The 18,480-nt window shown below is 40.9% G+C and overlaps 2 protein-coding genes across 9 annotated transcripts; both read right to left on the reverse strand.

Moving 5' to 3' along the window:
- Nucleotides 1-602: 602 nt before the first annotated feature.
- Nucleotides 603-13,840, reverse strand: cdc14b (cell division cycle 14B). 8 transcript variants are annotated; one of them, XM_075467704.1, is made up of 16 exons: nucleotides 13,514-13,840; nucleotides 12,269-12,359; nucleotides 10,030-10,105; nucleotides 9,397-9,489; nucleotides 9,181-9,257; nucleotides 8,603-8,669; nucleotides 8,366-8,516; nucleotides 8,052-8,282; nucleotides 7,817-7,955; nucleotides 7,489-7,654; nucleotides 7,283-7,380; nucleotides 2,965-3,012; nucleotides 2,748-2,870; nucleotides 2,342-2,510; nucleotides 1,460-1,525; nucleotides 603-1,284 (listed from the first exon to the last, which is right to left on the reverse strand). In XM_075467704.1, exons 1-15 carry the CDS (start codon nucleotides 13,620-13,622, stop codon nucleotides 1,475-1,477), a joined length of 1,689 nt encoding a protein of 562 aa, XP_075323819.1. In that variant the 5' UTR covers nucleotides 13,623-13,840; the 3' UTR covers nucleotides 603-1,284; nucleotides 1,460-1,474. The 8 variants fall into 8 exon arrangements, 7 of the variants coding, with proteins under 7 accessions (XP_075323819.1, XP_075323818.1, XP_075323822.1 ...); XM_075467703.1 differs by having other exon boundaries at nucleotides 2,748-2,873; XM_075467707.1 differs by lacking the exon at nucleotides 13,514-13,840 and adding an exon at nucleotides 12,530-12,836 and having other exon boundaries at nucleotides 2,748-2,873.
- Nucleotides 13,841-14,002: 162 nt separating this feature from the next.
- prxl2c (peroxiredoxin like 2C) lies at nucleotides 14,003-17,800 on the reverse strand. Its single transcript, XM_075469008.1, has 6 exons — nucleotides 17,560-17,800; nucleotides 17,178-17,246; nucleotides 16,977-17,030; nucleotides 16,641-16,746; nucleotides 16,404-16,538; nucleotides 14,003-16,331 (listed from the first exon to the last, which is right to left on the reverse strand). The coding sequence occupies exons 1-6, from the start codon at nucleotides 17,740-17,742 to the stop codon at nucleotides 16,201-16,203; spliced, it is 678 nt and encodes a 225-aa protein (XP_075325123.1). The 5' UTR covers nucleotides 17,743-17,800; the 3' UTR covers nucleotides 14,003-16,200.
- Between the last annotated feature and the right edge of the window lie 680 nt (nucleotides 17,801-18,480).

Below are 18,480 nucleotides of genomic sequence, written 5' to 3' on the forward strand. Positions count from 1 at the left end.
GAAAAACACTATCCAATCATACTGAACGGACCGTTAACGATGATTGGATTCTGATGCCGTCTATCAAACTGCAATCTGCTCCTCCTTCCCCCTGTGCGCGTACCCTGCTTCGTGAACGAATTACACATCCAGAAGCTTGGCAGGAAGCTGAACTAGAGCCAGCTTGGCTAGCACCTAGCATTATTAAACGTATAGTTATCATATACAAAATACGGCAACGATCGATGCTTGCTGTCAGAACAGCGCTCGTGCACCTTTGTGCGCGTTCATGTACTCTATTGGGGGGGAAAGTGAAGAAAAGGGTTGGGACTTTTTACCTGTGTATTTTCAAAATGAAGCTTCGCTGGACTCAAAATCCAGGATCTCCTACCCTACCTTTAACTGACCACCTTCTATAGACTACCACCAATTCCTTCAGTACCAGCTGAAAGGCAGCTATCCAATCACTTAACACCTCAATCTGTTTGTGCAATCATTTCATGCATCATATTGTCTTTAGGGAATAGTTTGCATCTTTGTTGGTTTAGTTCGCCATTTCCGGAGGATGAAGTATTAAATGATTAAAACATTGCATACGACACAAAGACACTTAACCAGAGAGATATCTGGGAGTAAATTTATTTAAAAACTGATCGAGGGACACAAAGCAAATGTCTAGTGGATTATGAAGAAGAATTACACAGGGCCCCATTAGGACCATCTCATGGCATGATTCTAACAGTACAAAATATGTACAAAATACAAACTGAGCATATTAAATGTTGACATATGTACAGTCTTGAAATACAGGAAGCTTGACAAGTAAATAACAGGAATAAGACAAATCGGATAATAAATCACAGTACGGTATGATGTGATGCAATTTCCTTTTTCTTGATGAATAACCTTTCATTTAAGATATTTAAACTTTACTCAAAGAAAACCCAACTTTGTGCTGATTGCAGAGCGTAGGTTTCCCCATTTAAAATTCCAGGCAAAACCCATCAAATCTTTAAACTACCTGCTGCACAGTGTTCATCTTGGAGGGACTCTCTCAGATCTAACACATTCACCTGCCGGTCCGATGGATGTGGTTGAATCTGATATTTGCTACTGCATGCTTTAGTAAGTAGGAACAACCAGGCAATGATTACAATTATATTAAAAACCACCAAAGTGCGTCATCTGTAAAATGTCACTTCACGTTGGTTAAATTCGCTCCAACCTTTCATCCCAAAAAAAAAAAAAGTCCCAGATCCACAGGCTCACCGAAGGAGAGGACCCCTAGCTTTGGGTATGGAGTGGCTGTGAAAGAAAACATCAAGATTAGCATTCACAGAGACAGATTTAATTCAACCCCCATCCAATTTTACCACCAACGTACGGTAAGGAATGTTTCGCAAGGATGTTTAATGGCGTGAAAATGAAGTTCAACAATATTTCAAATACAATAAATGTAAGAAAACGAAGAGATAGATACCATAGCTTGGAAAATCTAACTGATTGCAAAGAGTTGCAAGCTTTGCGTCCTCTGGAGACAACGCGTCTGTTGCATGTAAGAAACAAAGATGGAAAGAGAAATTAGGAGCATTACAGGTGAGCACAGGTAAAGGATGCCAACAAGATCAAAGCGTAGTGGTGATGGCCCATAAGGCAGATCACACTGTGAGCAGCAGAGTCCAGAAAAGCTATAGCCAGTCATACTTAAAGAGAAAGCTCTCTGAGAAGTTTTGAAAGAAGCAGCAAGGAGACCAGGATAGTTGGAGTTAAGTTTAGGACACCGATAAGTGTTAGTTTGGACGACTTCAGGCTCTACAGTGCAATACTTGTCAGACATAAGAGTAAAGAACCTCGGCTGGGCTGCACCATCACTTTATTGTGATGGTGCACCATCAGCCTCCATTGCCGATGCAGCCCAGTCGAAGCCATTCTGATTCTAAATTTAAGAAGTAAAAAAAGTGAGCATATTGAGCCTCTGGACTTTGACTGGATTTACATGGGCATCAAAGATCAGATTTTTTCACCTCCACTTAAAAAGACCCAATTACTCCACAGATGCCAAATTTAAGAAATACATTCTTCAGAAGTTTGGCACCCCCAGTCGAAATATATCGCAAACAGCTCAGTGAGTAGAAGATGGCCTGATTTCCAAAAGATAACTCTTTCATTTTAGGCCTTTTGGAGATCATTGCATCTTATTCAGTCATTATCACGAACTGAAATTCTGAGAAGGGGAGCCAAAATTGTTCTGCTTTCCATTAAAAAACATTATTTTTTTCCTTCTTTCTTTCACTTTTTTATCTTTGTATGTAAACGCAGCCCAAGTCTCCATTAGGCTCAGAGTGTGTCTGAGGGAGCTTGCCTGCAGGTGTCCCTGTGCCATGTTTAAGTTGATGAGGGTGCCTGTGTTGGGTGCGACACTGCCTGTGTCTCTATGGCTGCCACATGGCTCACAACACATTGGGTCTCTGTTGTCAGCCACGACATGCAAGTTGCCTAGGGACCTGACCAGTCTGGTGTGGTACAGGGAGCTGGCAGAGAGAAGGGGAAGCTGTTAATTTAGTCCACAAAGATGCATGAGTGGCTATAGCTTCTTGACTGCTTTTCAACTGTGTCAAAGCCAACAACATGATCTTTATATTTAAATCAAAATACACTGAACATAATATTAACTCGTGTTGGCTTTAAGAAAAAGAAAAACAAGGCATCTGATGACAACACTCCTAAGGTATCTGCTAACTGATCATGCATCATGATCTCCCACTGACCTTCGTCCTACACCGTTAGCTGGCAGCGAGGTTCTGGTCCTTTTCCTGCTGTCCGAGTGGTCAGACAGAGCAAGGGGGCCGACGCTGGTCTTGCAACCGTCGACACCGTCCTGCATAATGACCCTGCTGCACATGAGACAAGCACCAGTCATCAGCCCATAACATGGTAGATGTCCGTGTGGAAGTTTTCATCTCGTGCGCTCACTGCACATTTTACCTAAGGGACTGTGACGACGACCTGGTGTGCATTTTATTCTCTTCTTGTCTGTGAAGATGAGTAAAAACGACATTAACATTCAAAAGTTTATACATGGAAAGACATGACAGAGTGGAGGTAGAAGAGGGAAAGACTGCATGAAGATGGGAAAGAAAGTTTTAAAAATTGATATCAGTTTAGACTTGTTAACAGATCAGTATTGCCTTTAGCAGCCAGGTTGGATTAGCACAGCCAAGTTAAAGAACAGCAGTGGCATTAAACAAATTCTTTATTAGTCATTTCCACAAAGAGAGCTTAACTGCTCAGCTACTTATAAAGTTGGCACTTTATTTAACACATTAACCAGCAAAGCATGATGTGTACAGATGATGGGAATGTCTATGGTTCAAAATCATTATGTGCAGAAAATGATGACAAAGACAAGGCAGCAGCCTGTGATGTTTCAGATTTTTAAAATCTGGCTCTTTTGTCAAGCTGCAAGTTTACTGTATTTATCAAAAGAATGAAGTAATAAGGATGATTTTGAACAAATTTCTGATTTGGGTTGGGAATTAAAAAGAGACCAGGGGCTCACTTACAGCATTCTCAGTTAGAGCTCCAGAAGGAGAGGCAGGGCAGGTTTTTGGGGGGCTGACGGGCAGTAGAACTCATTGAAATCCTAACCCGTCTATACAGAAATGCAGGATGGAAGAAGGGAAGCCATACACAATCCACCACAGGGCAAGGCTACACAGGGAGGAGAGCAGCATGGCTACCAGCCATCTGAAAGGAGGACAAATCCAACAACAAGAGCAAACGGAAAAAAAAGGGGGGAGAAAAGGAAGGAGAGACAAGAGACGTCTGGGCAAGACACAAAGCCTCTGATGTTGTGCTTTTCCACTGGGACTGGATTAGATTAAAAACACCTTTCTCAGAAACCCAGCATCCACCAGTGCCAGAAATTAAGTTTATCTTCTCCCCTTAATGTGTTAACAGTCTTTTCACGTTTATGATACCAACTCTATAACCTACGATAATACATCACTTTAAATTACTAGATGAACAGTAATGGGGAATTTTGACCCCCACCCTCCAAAAAAAAAAAAAAAAAAAAAAAAAAGGTTGATATGTCAGTATTAGTTTGGCTCTTAAAATTCCAAAATACACCTAAAAATGGTAAAATCCTACAAGAATGTGGCATCAATAACCAACATTTGTTTTAGAAAAAACAAGAGAAGCTGGCAGAGATGGAAACCTGGATTGTTAAAATCCAGGTGGTATGAAAGCACTGATCCAGTCATAAAAGCAATGGAAAAACAGCGGGCAATTGATATGTCTCTGAGCCCAGCAACTAATTACATGTTAGACACAAACACAGATCGAACAGCGCCATGTGCTTGCGTGCATGTCCAAGGGGTTTTGTGCCTGTTGCCATGCATGAAAAGGCAGAAAAGATGAGAAAAAGTTTGGATAACAACTGCTCTAATCTTCTCCGGAGTTCAACATGCACTTCAGTGTTACATCACAAAACAAACAGTGGAGCCAGATGGTGAAGTTGAGCTGGAAATTAGATGTTTGTGTTGCAAAACATACAGTGATAAAGCATATGGCCTTAAGTGCAACCAAATCTCTCTTCAGCCTCACGTCCCTCCTGAGAATGAATAAGAACCTGTTTTTCATCCTGATACCCACTCAGAAGATCACACTTGATGTTTTGTAAGAGAATGAGGATCAGGAGGCATTTACTATCCAAACGGTGTCTTATAGAGCCAAATATTAAACTCGTAAAACCGTCTCAGACACAGATAATTTGCATATCAAATAACAATTGAAAATAATAAATAAAACAGGGTAAACGGTGAAGCTGGACAGTTACTTCATCAAAGAAGGAAGTGCCTACTGCTGATGAGGTTCGAGTGGCATTTAACATTTTTCTTTTGTAGTGCAAAGTCAGTAGTGCAAGCCAAGAGCGAAAACATTTATTTCAACTAATCCAGATCTTATTCACAACTGGGATTAGTTGAACAGGTGGTGCTCTGCTCTTAAGTACAGTGGGCTCAACTCGAGTGCATAATTCTAACTTGGAGGATATCGTGGATATGCCTTGATAACAAAACAGAGCAGCTCAGTGTGTCCATGGGGCAGATCATGTGAAAAAGGCGTGAAAAAGTGCATATCCACTTCACACCACAGTCATCCAGAGAAAGAAAGAAGAGAGGAACAAAAAACAGGACAACTTGAAATAATTCAGCCATTCCATAGCCATACCATTCGCTGGCATAGCAACCATGTCTACAGGAAGAGGATGTCAGCTGGATAGGAAGTGATGTGCACTTACCTCCATCATACAAAACCTTACTTCCTCTCTCTGTTTTTCCTCTCCCCCACTCTTTCTCTGCCTCTCTCTGCTATCTTTTGAACGGCAGGCAACACATCGGCCACGCCGTGCCCATGAGGCTGCAGCAGAACACTACCACCTGCCTGACATGGAATAACAAAAGCCAAAGCCATATGGGTTCACGGGCAGAGGACAGTTAACCATCCTCAGCCATGCTGACACCCAGCCTTCCACAGCTTGATTTACATCGGCACAAATGATGTGGACTTCTAATGAAACAATACGCCACCGTTGTGATTCTTACTGATCCGTAAAGGTTTAGAACCTTTTTTTTTTTTTTTTAGCCTAACAGTGCTTTTATTGAGCTGTCTAGCACTACGTTACAGTTGTCCAGGCCTTTCCCATGATCATGTCTGATTTACACAAATACGCACTAGAAATAGCACAAAATGGCTTTCTGAAAAAGTATGTCTTCACAGCAACAGGTCATTTCACTCATGCTGTCTGTGGTTCGACATTTCCAATAATGGATTTCAAAACTCCCGAGCTGTAAGAGCACAATCCGGTGCTACAGACTTCCAGAGAGGCCGTTACTGTCCATTTAATGTTTAACCACTCAGTTACATACTCCTGGGTTAGTGTGGAGCAATGCTAAATCATCACAAGCTTGAAATACTGCAAGTCTATTTTTCACTGCTGCACGGCTGGATGTCATTTTGGATTTAACTGAGGTCTGTTTTATGTCTAAAGCTCTTACCTCACAGTGTAGAATAGTGTCCACCAAAATACATTTTTGAAGCCTTGAGTTCAGCATTTTGGCCCACGCCAACTTGGCTTTTTGCTATTAAAGAGAAGTTAGGGTAGGAATTGTCAGTGAGAACTGCTTAAATAATCCATTTCCATAATGTAATGGCCACATGGTAATCCCATTTAGAGGAAAAGCTTTTCCATTTTACTCTAATGGGACCATAAATTACAAAAAAGAACAACATGCTGTGTTGAATAAGTCCTGCAACAAGCAGCTGAGTCCATAAACTCATTTGGGATATTATAATTCGGTTAATAAATCTTATAAAAAGTCATGTACAATAAGACTTTGCTACAGGGAAAAAAATAGGGCCCAAGTTGGATATTTGTAGGTCATTCCTTAAAGGCACAACTACATTGGCCTGAATGTTAAGCCACTGAGGTCATGTCCACCTTTTATAATCAGTATGTGGTGTTGACACTGTAGCTATTCAACTCCCTGATAAATATTGGTCCATCTCTTGCACCGAAGCACATACATCTATATAAGCCTATATCTATATACATTTCCCCTCTCAACTTTGAGGTTTATTTGAAGACTTACACATCATCAATTCTAATATCGCAGACTTCAACCTCCACATCTTTTGTGCCTTTCAAAATCCAGCTCTCCACAAAAAGTTTTCTGGAAGAGTGTGTGTCAAACAACTGTGTCACTTGCTCTATGTCATAATATCTGAACTACTTCTTCTTTAATGTATTGCTCATCCTCATCGCTCACTGATCGAACATAAAAAACCAGATAGCCATTACGCGCAGACGGCATGTGATTGCATGAATCCAAAGATGGATCCAAAAGAGACCCAAAAAAAAAAGTTATTACAATAATACTGCCTGAGAACTTCACTCAAGGGTGAAACATGAAAATAGGATGAAACGATTAGATTCAGGGAGAGCAGCTGGAACAGTTTAGGCATGCCTAAAAGCCAACTATCCTGAAGAAACACAGAGAAAAAGTTGGAAAGCTCATCCAATGAAATGGTAAATGTAACAAAAAAAAAAAATATATAAAAAAATCTTACACGGTCACTTCCAGGTCTTCAAAACATAAGCTACTTATGATTTGAAAAAACGCTGCTGTGTACAAGTAATGATCCGAGGGACTGATAAGGAGAGAAACTGCTCATTTTATAGTACGAAAACACACGTGGGAGTGATGCATGATGAGGCTCGCAGGCTGCCAGGATTACTTACGACAGTGAACCTGAAGATGATCTGGCCTGCCTTTTGCTTTTAAGGGCCCGTAGTTTGTCACCCTGTGTGAGGCCATTTCTCTCCTCTTCATCATTGTACTGTCAAACAGAGAAGAGGCACTGAATAGACAAAGTGCTGTGTTTAAAAAAAATCGTACAACAAAGTCTCGACGTGAGAACATGACAAGAAAGTCACGTCAAACTCACAAGTTCGATTTCCTCTTTCTTGCATGCCCTGTTTTTGTTGCTCCCATTGATGGTAATGTCATCCACTCCCGACAGGATCCTGGTTACGGCCATCTTGCCATTCTCTCGTTCATTGAGCATCTTCTCCCGGAACACATCTCCTTCTGCCCACAGACTATTCTGCTTCCTGAATATGCAAACAAACCACAAATCTCAACGTGCCGGTTACGCCAAACAATAACCACCTTTACAGTTAGGATTTCTCACACCACAAACTTTATTTTGCAAACATACAAAAAAAACAAAACAGTCAAGAGTCAATACTTGAAATCACCAAATGAATACCTACTCTTCAACAAAGTTCTGCTGAGGCCCAATGATGGACCCCGGTCGACAGATCCGTATCCAGGCAATGGCCTCTGCTGTAGTAAGGCGGTAATGTTTCATCATATAGCAGGCGATTAGGGTACCAGTTCTCCCCAGGCCGGCTAAAAAGAACAGTAAGGTTTGTATTTCGTTGGAATAAACAGGACATCAAGCAGAATCTATAGAGCTACAAATGTGTCTCGGACCGACGTTCTCACCCTTGCAATGAACAGCGATGGCTCCCTCTGAATTCTCACAAATGTTGAGGAACTTCCTGACGATTGAGTCAGTCGGTGTACTCCCGTCCACGAAGAACAGGTCGTGATGTTCAAAGCCAGAGTCTGTAAAACGTCTGGCGTCGTACATCTTTTTGTTGAGCCTGATGATGGTGGTGATGTTATGTTTCCTGAAGTATGGGATGTAGGCCTCAGGAGCATGCAAAGGGTACCCTTAAGCAAGAGAAACACATTCTTGTGAGTTCGGGAAGCGTTCAAATGAGCCAAGATATGTTTCTGCATTGCACTCCAATTACCATTTTCTATTTTGCTTTTTGGATGGGGCCCACTGAAAGCAAGGAACTTTCCTGGAATGATCCAGTTAAAGTCACCATTTTCTGCTCTCTCGTAGTGCTCATACTCTTCAACGTCAAACTTAGAGAAGTCGAGCCAGCTGTACTGCAGAGCCTAGTGGATGGTTGAGAGGAAGGGAAAATAATTAGGCCCATGATAAGAGGAGGCAGAAAAAATAAATCAGTTCTTAAATGACATACTTTGTAAACACCCCGGAAGCAATCTAGGATGTTCAGATTGTACATGCAGGTTCCAAAAGAAGCATCTCTGTAAAACATAAAAACACAGTCATGGACTTGATCTGCACAACATACTCATGACATACCGAGTAATTTAAGGAGGGCACCACAGCCCTTAATCCTTCTTTCACATTCTTGTGTTTGACTGACATTACACTACTTAAGCTGTTCTGCACTTTCATCGGTTACAGTAAGCAAAACCAGAAACTAAAATTTACAAGCTAAAAATCAGACAATACGCAAAATGCTAATAAAGGAAATTATGAAGTAAGTTTTACACCAAATTCAACTTTTATTTAATCAAAGACAGCATGAACCCTAAATATCTGTAATATTCCTACTTTTTCTGACTTGGTGTTGTGTTTTATTGAACCCATTTTACAAATTAAACTAATCACATGAACTAAACTGTCCTGTTCAGCATAAAAATACATGTTGCTCAGTGACAACTGAAAGTCTGTTGATGGTAAAACGATACAATCTCATACAATAGCTGCAGCCTTTAAGTCGTTCTCATATAGATTATATAACCCGTGTACCTGAATGGGATATATGTTGAATTTCTTGACACCAGCAGATTGTAGGCCTCCTCTGGCATCATGTTAAGATGCATTACCTATAAAGACAAAGGTTTTATCAGTAGGTATCCTCTTGTATTACGTACAACATTTCTTTTGAAAAATGTCATAGTGTTCAGGATAACCCGATTTAAATAGAAATACATATGAAATGTGCACATTTGGGCAAAGACTTACTGCATATGAGCCTATCAGGTAGGCGGCATTGACTTGTTTTTTCTGATCTCCACATGTATAAAAAATGATCTTCTTCCTTGACAGTGTAATGGACTGCAAAAAAAAAAATACCAGCATGAGATGAGATTTGATACCTAGATCCTATTTGCCTTAAAAGTATAGGTAGAAATAACAACAGTTAAGTTAATGATTTATTATTCCATCCATACTACATGACACTCTTATAACAATCCAACAAAGATAACAAATATCTATACTTATACAACTGCAGTGGTAAGATAACACAAAGTGATACAGGGAAATTTTAACTGTAGCATTTTTTTTGCAGATATTTTGTTTTTATTTTGCTGCAGAGAAGCTGAATCATCCGAGTCTAAACCTCTGTTGCCCGAATTTGTGCCTCTCCAAGATCATGTCACAAATACAAACAAAGTGCCTCTGCTAGAAGTTTCAATTCAACACTGAAACAGCTTACTTGTATGCAAAAGACTCTTTCAAAAGAGGGAAATAAAGACTCATATGCCAACTGTACTTTCTCTACCTACTGCGAGAATAAATAAATGTTGATTGACTTGTGCTTTTCTTTCCATTCTCCTTCCAGGAAGTTTAATAAGGAGCAGAGGTTTACTTTACCTTGAGCTTCTTTGTCAGCTTGCAACAGAAGCGATAAAACATGGCCAGGTTGAGGGGACCAAAGTCTGCATAGAAGCTGGGAGAGGGGAGAGAAAGGAGGAGTGTGTCAGAATGGCTATTTATGCAGCCAGCCTTTGTCTCTTGGGAAGTTTCAGTAGATAGAATCAGCTACCACCGGCTAACACATGGAAAACACTGACAGGAATAAAGGCTATATATGGAAACATTCGATGCTAGAGTGGGTAAATCAGAACAAGAGAAAAAGCTGCAAAGACAAGAGGTTTCTTTTTTTTTTTTTTTTTAGCCACAAGGCTAAGAGTGAAAAATCAGTTTTGTCCTCTCCTTGTGGCAAATTGAACGACCATCTAAACTCCTTCCCTTCATTACGGGCTCTGGGACTGCAAATGCAGACGTGATAATGTGCTCATCCGCTTCAACTGCTTTGCAGTATTTAATGCGTTTCCACATCAAAAAGGGAGAGCCTTTATCATTTACAGCATTGCATCATAAAGCATAGATATGTTGAGGCTAATCACGCAATCACTACACAGTGAAAATTAGCATTTTTAAATGCTGCAATAATAACGCTTTTGTTTACCGGTTTAAAAGGCCCTTCCCTCCACTCTAAGAAGTAAAAAGGGCAAGGGGCAAAGTACAGAAATAATTCATTAACCAGCAGGCCAAGGATGGTTCGAATTACAGGGGAGAATTGGGTAGTGGGGATGGTTTGTCTGACCCCTTCTAATTAAGAAATGGTTGCCTGATAATAAGGGGAAACAATATGTTGGGGTGGGGCATAATTCATATATTCTACCTTACCTGTAATTAATAACAAGAAACACTTTGTCCTACTATCTAAAACACCCCTAAAGTGAATCATACCATTTTGTGAACTTATTGTTTGAGGAAGTTGGTTATCAGTGTTTGGCTTTATCATTTTTTTACGAGTTTATGAATTCGACTGTGTTTGCATATAGTGTTTTAGAGGAATTTGTGACATCAAAAAAGGGAAAAATATTAAAACATAGTAAAATTGATCTATACAGTTGTCAAATAAAACACGCATCTAAGCCTCAGAAAAAAAAAAGGGGGTTACATTGTTTCCCCAAAAACATACACAGACTTTTGATTTGTCTGTGTATAACTCAAGCAGCAGATCTCTGCACTACTAACAGGTGCACGTTCTGTGTTGGAGCACTGCACATTAGAGAAAGAAAGAAACAGAGAGCTGGGCAGGGTTAAAAAAAAAAGGAGCAGATCAGGACTCATCTTCTGTCGCTGCGGCATTAGCACAGCAGAGTGTTCCTGTTGCAAGCTCAAGATGGTGAAGAACGGGACAGTTAACAGGCTCGTAAGAGAAGTCAACCTCAAGAGTTCGTCAAACCTTTTTGGCAGCTCATTATTCCTGTAAGTAAGATGAATAAACTCTGTTTAATCCAGAACGGGGAATTCTTACATGCCAGTCTCAGCAAATGAGTTGAAAAGTAAACAACAACCAGCTACTGAAACTGCAGTTCAACAGAATAAGTAACAAAAAAAAAAAAAAAAAAGAAGGTAGCTCAAATTATTAGCTACAAAGTGTATAAACCGGGTCTTTCGTTTGAAATTTTTACATTTTACTTTCATGCCATTTAAAAATTGCTTCTCCAAATATTTATTTTTATTTTTTTTACTCTTTTTCTCTCAAGTTAAGTTGCAAGCAGAAGTTGAGCTGACAGAGCAGAAGTAATTATGAGGTAGATTGATTCCAAAGCAGCTACGATCATATAACCATAAAACACACTAAGTTAACCGATGCCATGTTTTTCTAATCTAATCCTCAAGTGATAAAAATCAGGAACTTAATAAGACTTTGGTAATCATGTGACTACACCCTTTTTTCTTTTCTTTTTTATAAATGGACTGGAGAGACTAGAAGGTGACCGAAAGGACAGTGCAGAACAGATGAGGCAGAAAGATGAAATAAGATGAGAGAAATGAGCCGACGAGGTGAAGAGAGGTGGATCTCAGATTAATAAAACAGAGTTAAGACAATCAGTCACTGTTTTAGGTGACGCATTGACTTTATCACTGGAAAACATAGGACGCACTCTAGCTCTGGTCTGCATGCTGGGAAGTATGCGACCTTGAGTTAGTTTATTTTTCTATGAAGAAAGCAGCCAACTAATTTGCGCCTTTAATCTATCTGAGGAAAAAGTAAAGTGTGTTTAAAAGGCAAAGGCAGCCTGAGACGACTCACTTCTCATACGCCAGCTCTTCATCTATGCAGAAACAGTGTCGGTCAGCTGTGCTCTTGATCTTTTGCTGAAGTATGGCAAAATACAGTTGATCTAGTGGAAGGTACAAGGAGGAGAGGGAGGGGACGTTAGACGAGAGGGAGACACAATTAAAGGCAGTTAGTTAGTTCTGTCATAAATACACACTTATATATATTATTTCTGCATGTACCAGCGTGTCTTTGCATGCAACTAACTTTTCTTTGTCTTCTCTGGCCACTTACCCTTGATGAACTCGATAAATCTTGACGAAACATCGCCCGAGGTCATGTTGCAAACAGTCCTGAACATGACGTTTTCCTCAGAAACGTACGGAGTGGATTTATTCACGAGGACTTGTGCATACTAAATACAACTACGTGAGTAATTTACTTGACGGTTTAAAAGACGGGTTTAACGTGGTAACAGAAATATCCTGATATCAACAAAAGATTTTTTTTGTTGCTGACTTTGTTTTCAAGGAGGAGAAAGTCACCAGCCGAAGAGCGAAGGGGAGTTTCGAGAGCAAGTGCGCACTCTGCTAAAAATGATACCCCGCGCGACTCCTCCTCTACAATGTCCCGGGACACTATTGGCTGCCACAGCTGCATGGCGTTACGTGATTGGATGAAATATCTGTCAATCAGGTTCAGCTCCGCCTCTTTCAGTTTAAAGTTCTTCATATAAGCCATTTCATTGGCCCCCGGGATAGTTGCCCAAGCGGTTGCTAGGACGATCCATTAGCCAGTAAGATTTGCGATTTCCACTTACGAACCTCCCCTCTTTCAGACTCGTCGAGGATGCATTGGTACCGGGAAACGTCATAAAGATATGAAAATTATCATTACAAAAACTGACAATAGGACACACTGTTACCTTTATAGCATCAGTACACCGCACCTTCCCTTTGTGCAGTTGCGTAACACATAAAAAGTGGTTAAAGTAGATGGTGTGACTCACTGTTGACAAGGAGAAAAATCAAGTGATTTATTGCACTTAATTAACTCCTTGATAAAAACGGCATTAAGTGCAAAGATTGCGAGGAAACAAGTCGACGAAAATCCAGTGCATCAACGATACAGGGGCAGACGGTGTCGCCATATTGGGGCTAAAGCTGGAAAAAAAATAATCTGATTTTCAGACTTAAAAACGTTGTTGTGTGCATACGTCTCCGTGCATTTGCTACGCAGGCTGAAAGTTGACAGGGTTCATCGTGCAGACCCTCTTACCTGTTATCTCAATGTAAATATCTGCGCTTGGCTCCGCCTCTGAGCTGCTGTGAGCTGCACAGCGCTTTTTCCTCGACTCGGCTCGTCTCCTCTCGCTCTTGCGCTTCATTTTCTCCTCAGGGCTGCACGGATGACATTGCTGAGCAGCTGCACCAGATTTCCTCCGTTTCGCAGTGCGACGGCTTGTCTGTTTTTTTTTTGTTGTTGATGTTAATTTAGCATGTCTTGGCTTCTGCGCTCTTGGTGATCCCTCCCTGCGCGTGAGTGCCTTGTGTATGTGTCAACCGACGTTGACTGCTCCCAGCCTCTGTGGTGGTGGTGGTGACGTCTTTGAAGCCCCAGCAAGTGACGTATCAGGATTAGATGTCCAGTGTCCACCCTTTACTGCTCATTCGCAGCAGTTTTACAGCCTGTAGATACCATCTCAGGAGTGTAATCCAAGGTGCTGTATACTTCCACTTTGGACACATTCAGTGTATGTAGGACGCAAATAATTTTATTTTCCAATATAGGCTACATATAAACAATGTTGATGTAAAGGATGTGGATGTAAAAAAAAAGACTGATAAAGCAACAAATCAGAGCAACAGCACTTAAGTATTAGCCTGTTAACTATACCACAAGTACAGTACTAAAATCAGTCAGCACAACACAAGGAAATATTATGATTCTGACAGCAAAAGTAGAAAATTCTAAAAGGCTTTTTTCTAGAAATATAAACATCCTCAGCGAACACGGCCATAAGTTAAAATTTCAGTTTGACCAAAGTACTGTTCCCAACATCAGACAATAAATATCTCTGGAGAGAATTGGATAGTCAAGCCCAAGTCTGTTCTCTCAGCACACATTTGACCAATCAAATATATCTGCTGAGCAATAAGGGCACTGCCCAGCAGAGAAATACTTAACTAGACACACTTAGTAACAGATATTAGTTACTAAAAATGATGTGGGCCAAACCTGTTCCAATTTGTAAGTACACAATGGCGTCATAAGTAACCAAAAACATTCTGTCAGCTTCAAGAGTTAGGCACCAAACTGAAAACGTGTGACCATTACCAAGTTTACATGTATGTGCCAAAATTTGAGGATCATGCAACAGCTCGTGGAGTTATGCCAAGTAAAACAAAGGGGAAATATTAAGGATTATGCTCCGTTTCAGGTCAGCATCAACATGGGAACTTGATTTGCCCTGTGCCTGGCTCCATTTCTGTTCAAACAACCTTGCCAAGGTAGAGCCAAGCCATTAATATGGCGTGGGATCTATTCAATACGACTGCACAGAGAAGCATTGTTGAAGCACATTACCCAGTGTTAGGTCACAAAATCTGACATTCTGATAGATTGAAGATTTTCACGCCACAGGTCGTGTCTCTAAAAACTAAGCTAACGCTAATAGGTTATTGTTATCTGGGTAGTTATTTTCCGATATGGATACATCATGTGGATAAAACAAGGCAACTGACTCTCTTTATCATTGCAAGATGCAACATGGCTCTGCTACCGTACATTTCATATTATTTCCCAGAGATAGCTGCAGATTCTTACAACAGAAAGGAATGTTAATTGACAATCAAACAAGCTGTGGTGGACCAGTATTTCTGAGAAGTATGACCAAACAGGAATCACCCCAAAACGGCTGGACTGAGATGGAGCTGGTAGCTGCAGCTTCAACCACTAAGACTGAACCCCTGCATCTCTTTTTGTTTGTATAGTTGGTACTTTTAGTTTCCTAAATTTGAGACTGCTGCAGTCAAGAGTGTAGTTTAAAACTTCTTTCTTGCAGCTCTGGAGCACAGCACGTTCAGTATAAATCAGAATGTCCAGCTGGGTGTTAAGTTTTAATTCCTGCCAGTGAGAGCTGGAGCTGAACGATAAATACCTATGACTACAGCATGGCCCTTTGAGCCAGGACAGAATGCCAATTGTAACCTTTCGGTTAAAGAAAAAAAGACAGGTTTTTACGAGAGTTAGTGGGACTTTTTAATCCAGTGTGAAAGGGCTCGAGTGTCCTTTGGTGTCCGTGCTGTAATACACCAGCCACTGAAAAATTTGACTCCGAACAACAAACACTGCTTGAGTTTTGGGACAAGAGACACATGCTTGAGGTCTTTGTGAGGCTATTTTTTTTAACCATGGAGATATGGGTTAGATTCTTCTGTGTGTCCAGTGTAAAAAACATTATATTTACAGTTTCATTCTGGCTGGCTGTTCTAGTTAGGTGTGGTCACCAAAACTACATGGTTGGGGTTTGGAAAAGTCATGGTCCAGCTTAAAATGTAACCTTTCACACAATACATGCAGAAATAAACTTTACTCAAGGGCATCCAATGCATTACAATGTATCTCCAAGGAGCCCTGACAAAGTGCTGCTATGTTACAAGGTGGGAGTTAGATCTAGCTTGTCCAGCCAGTTGTGTCTCGAGGCGTTTTAGTCTGCACCTAGAATAGCCCTGACCCTAACTCCTTGGAAATAAAAAATAATGAACTGAAAGGTTCAAACTCACACTTATCCGCTATGTCAGCATTCATATGAAAGTAAATATGGGGCACTGACCCTTGTGACTCCCTGGAGAAAAATGTCAGTTCTTTCGCAATTATGATCGAGCAGACCAAAAATAGCATAGCGTGTGACGCCACTGCACGCACAGTGCATGTGAGAAGCTCACTCTCTGGCAGACAGATTGCTACACATGGATGATCTTTGGCTTATCACTGAAGTCCAGTGTCTGTTGAACTCCGGCGAGCTGAAGGAGCCAGCTGATGGGCATGTGATCCAGGCGGTTCATGTCAAAATGCCAAAAATGAACTTGAGGGCCTGCGGAGAAAATAAAAATGTGGAAGGATGCAGCGGAGGAAGAGAGAGTCTTACACAGTGAGGACAGCTTACCGGGTCCTGCAATGATGGCTCCACCTTGCTGATGCAAGTCACCCTGAAAGTCAAACGTGGGACTTGTCATAGCCCTCCATATACTCTTCATTTGGCCCATGAACAAACCAGACTTCACATGGGGACTGGGGTGTGCTGAGTACACAAGCATATACACAGGTGCATCATTTTATTAGCTACAGTGCATCTTGAAATGAGACGAATCTCACCACTGCAGCTTTGTATTTGAATGTTTACCAGAGTCTGTGAATTTCTCCTCTCTCTTCATTCCAAGCTTTTGGTAAATGCACCTCTCTGGGTCCACATACATTTCATAAGGATACCCCGTCAGCAAGCAGAATGGCTAGATGAGAGAGAGACATACCTCATGTTTCAATATTGATTTCAATTTCAAACATACGGGCCGATTATTAGAGCACTGATGATATGGTCTCATTTTTTCGGCTCACGGTATAAAAACAAGAAACACAGTGCAATGAAAAGCCGTAAGAAAAATCGAAATGTGATCCTGACTAAGATTTGTGATCCTGATCAAGAGATGAGACAAGGCCATATTCATACAAATTTAATTACCTCTATATGGTGATGAGAAGACTGACCAATCACAACGAGACTAACTCCGGCATCCTGCAAGGACACACGCATCAAATTCAGGGATTTTTTCCGAATCAGTTGCCAGACCTTTCATGACCACAATCAAATATTTGACTTGCATGGTCAAAGTTGCAACGATAACCTTTTCTGCCGTAGACTGGCCAGCTCTACAGGACTCACCTCGAGAATTCCTCTGGGCACTTTGCTCAAATCATCAACATACTCTTTACAGCTGTAGCACAAAAAATTCTGCAGGAACATATAAGACGTTAACTGGCATGAGAGATCACATATAAAACCAAACATTTCCACCTGCGTTAACACCTGTCCCTATGTGTGTGGACACCATCTCTCCATTCATCCATTTCCACCTTAGAATGAGACGCGCTGTGTGCCATCTGTCCAGAGGCTCACCTGACGCCTCTCTGCCTCTCGAGAAACACTTTTCCGTGCTAGGTCCATTTGATTTTGCTTTCAACGAATTTAAAAAATGCAACTTTCAGGCTGGGTAGACTAAAACTATTCATCAGCAACATGAAACCAACCAAAAGGTTTTCCCTACCCGCACGAAAATTACGACCGTTTTCCTGCCTTGATATAAGCTCTTGAACGGGACAGAGACTCCACGCCGATCGTAAATCAAAAAGTCCTCGACATCTTTAAGATTGATTTCATTAGATGGGCCTCCAGTTTCACTGCTCCCCTTAGTTACTTGCCGAGTTATAGGTGAAGCTACTTCAGCCATTTTTTTTCTTTTCTTCTGAGGCTCCCCAATACGCGTAGCTATTTTGGGAGTTGCTGTTCCGTCTGGAGGAGCTGGTGCCTGGAAGTTCACGCCCATCAGCTCCGTACAAGTGTGTGCTTGTGAGAAAGAGAGGGGGGGAATTATTCATTTTAAATCCCAAGAAAGCAAAGCAGCCTTAAGTTGTTAACATTAGTAGTTTAACAAGTGTGACTTATGCAATAAAGACGAACGTGCGCAGATGATCGTCTAAGCATCTTATTGTGCCAAACGCACATTAAAATAATCTCAAACTTGCTCTTGAGGATCGCAGAGGATGAAGCATTTAAACATGAAAGAATAACTCCAGCTAGTATTCTACAAAAAAAAGTTGTCTTTTCCTGCATTTTGTAATATAGAAATACAGACCCCCAGACTCCAAAAGACACTGTCTGACTTAAGTCTGCTTGTTGACATTAGCCTTTTCTTAGACTTGACAAAAGAAGTTTTAGGGCTACGAGACACGTTATAGCAGTAGGGCCCACGGATTATGATTGCTTTCCAGTTTTTCCTCAGTGATAAATAGCCAAATCATGGCTAATGGCAACTCAGTCTAAATGTGCATCTTGTTTTCTATATTGCAAGAAAAATGCGATAGAAATTAAGGGTGTAATGCAGGTATACTGTCTGTTGCAGACGTATATTTTATGTTTCTAATTGATAGATTAGAAACTTTAGGTAAATAATCTGCAATGTTGACCA

This window comes from Odontesthes bonariensis, chromosome 6 (assembly GCF_027942865.1).
Source record: "Odontesthes bonariensis isolate fOdoBon6 chromosome 6, fOdoBon6.hap1, whole genome shotgun sequence".
NCBI lineage: Eukaryota > Metazoa > Chordata > Actinopteri > Atheriniformes > Atherinopsidae > Odontesthes > Odontesthes bonariensis.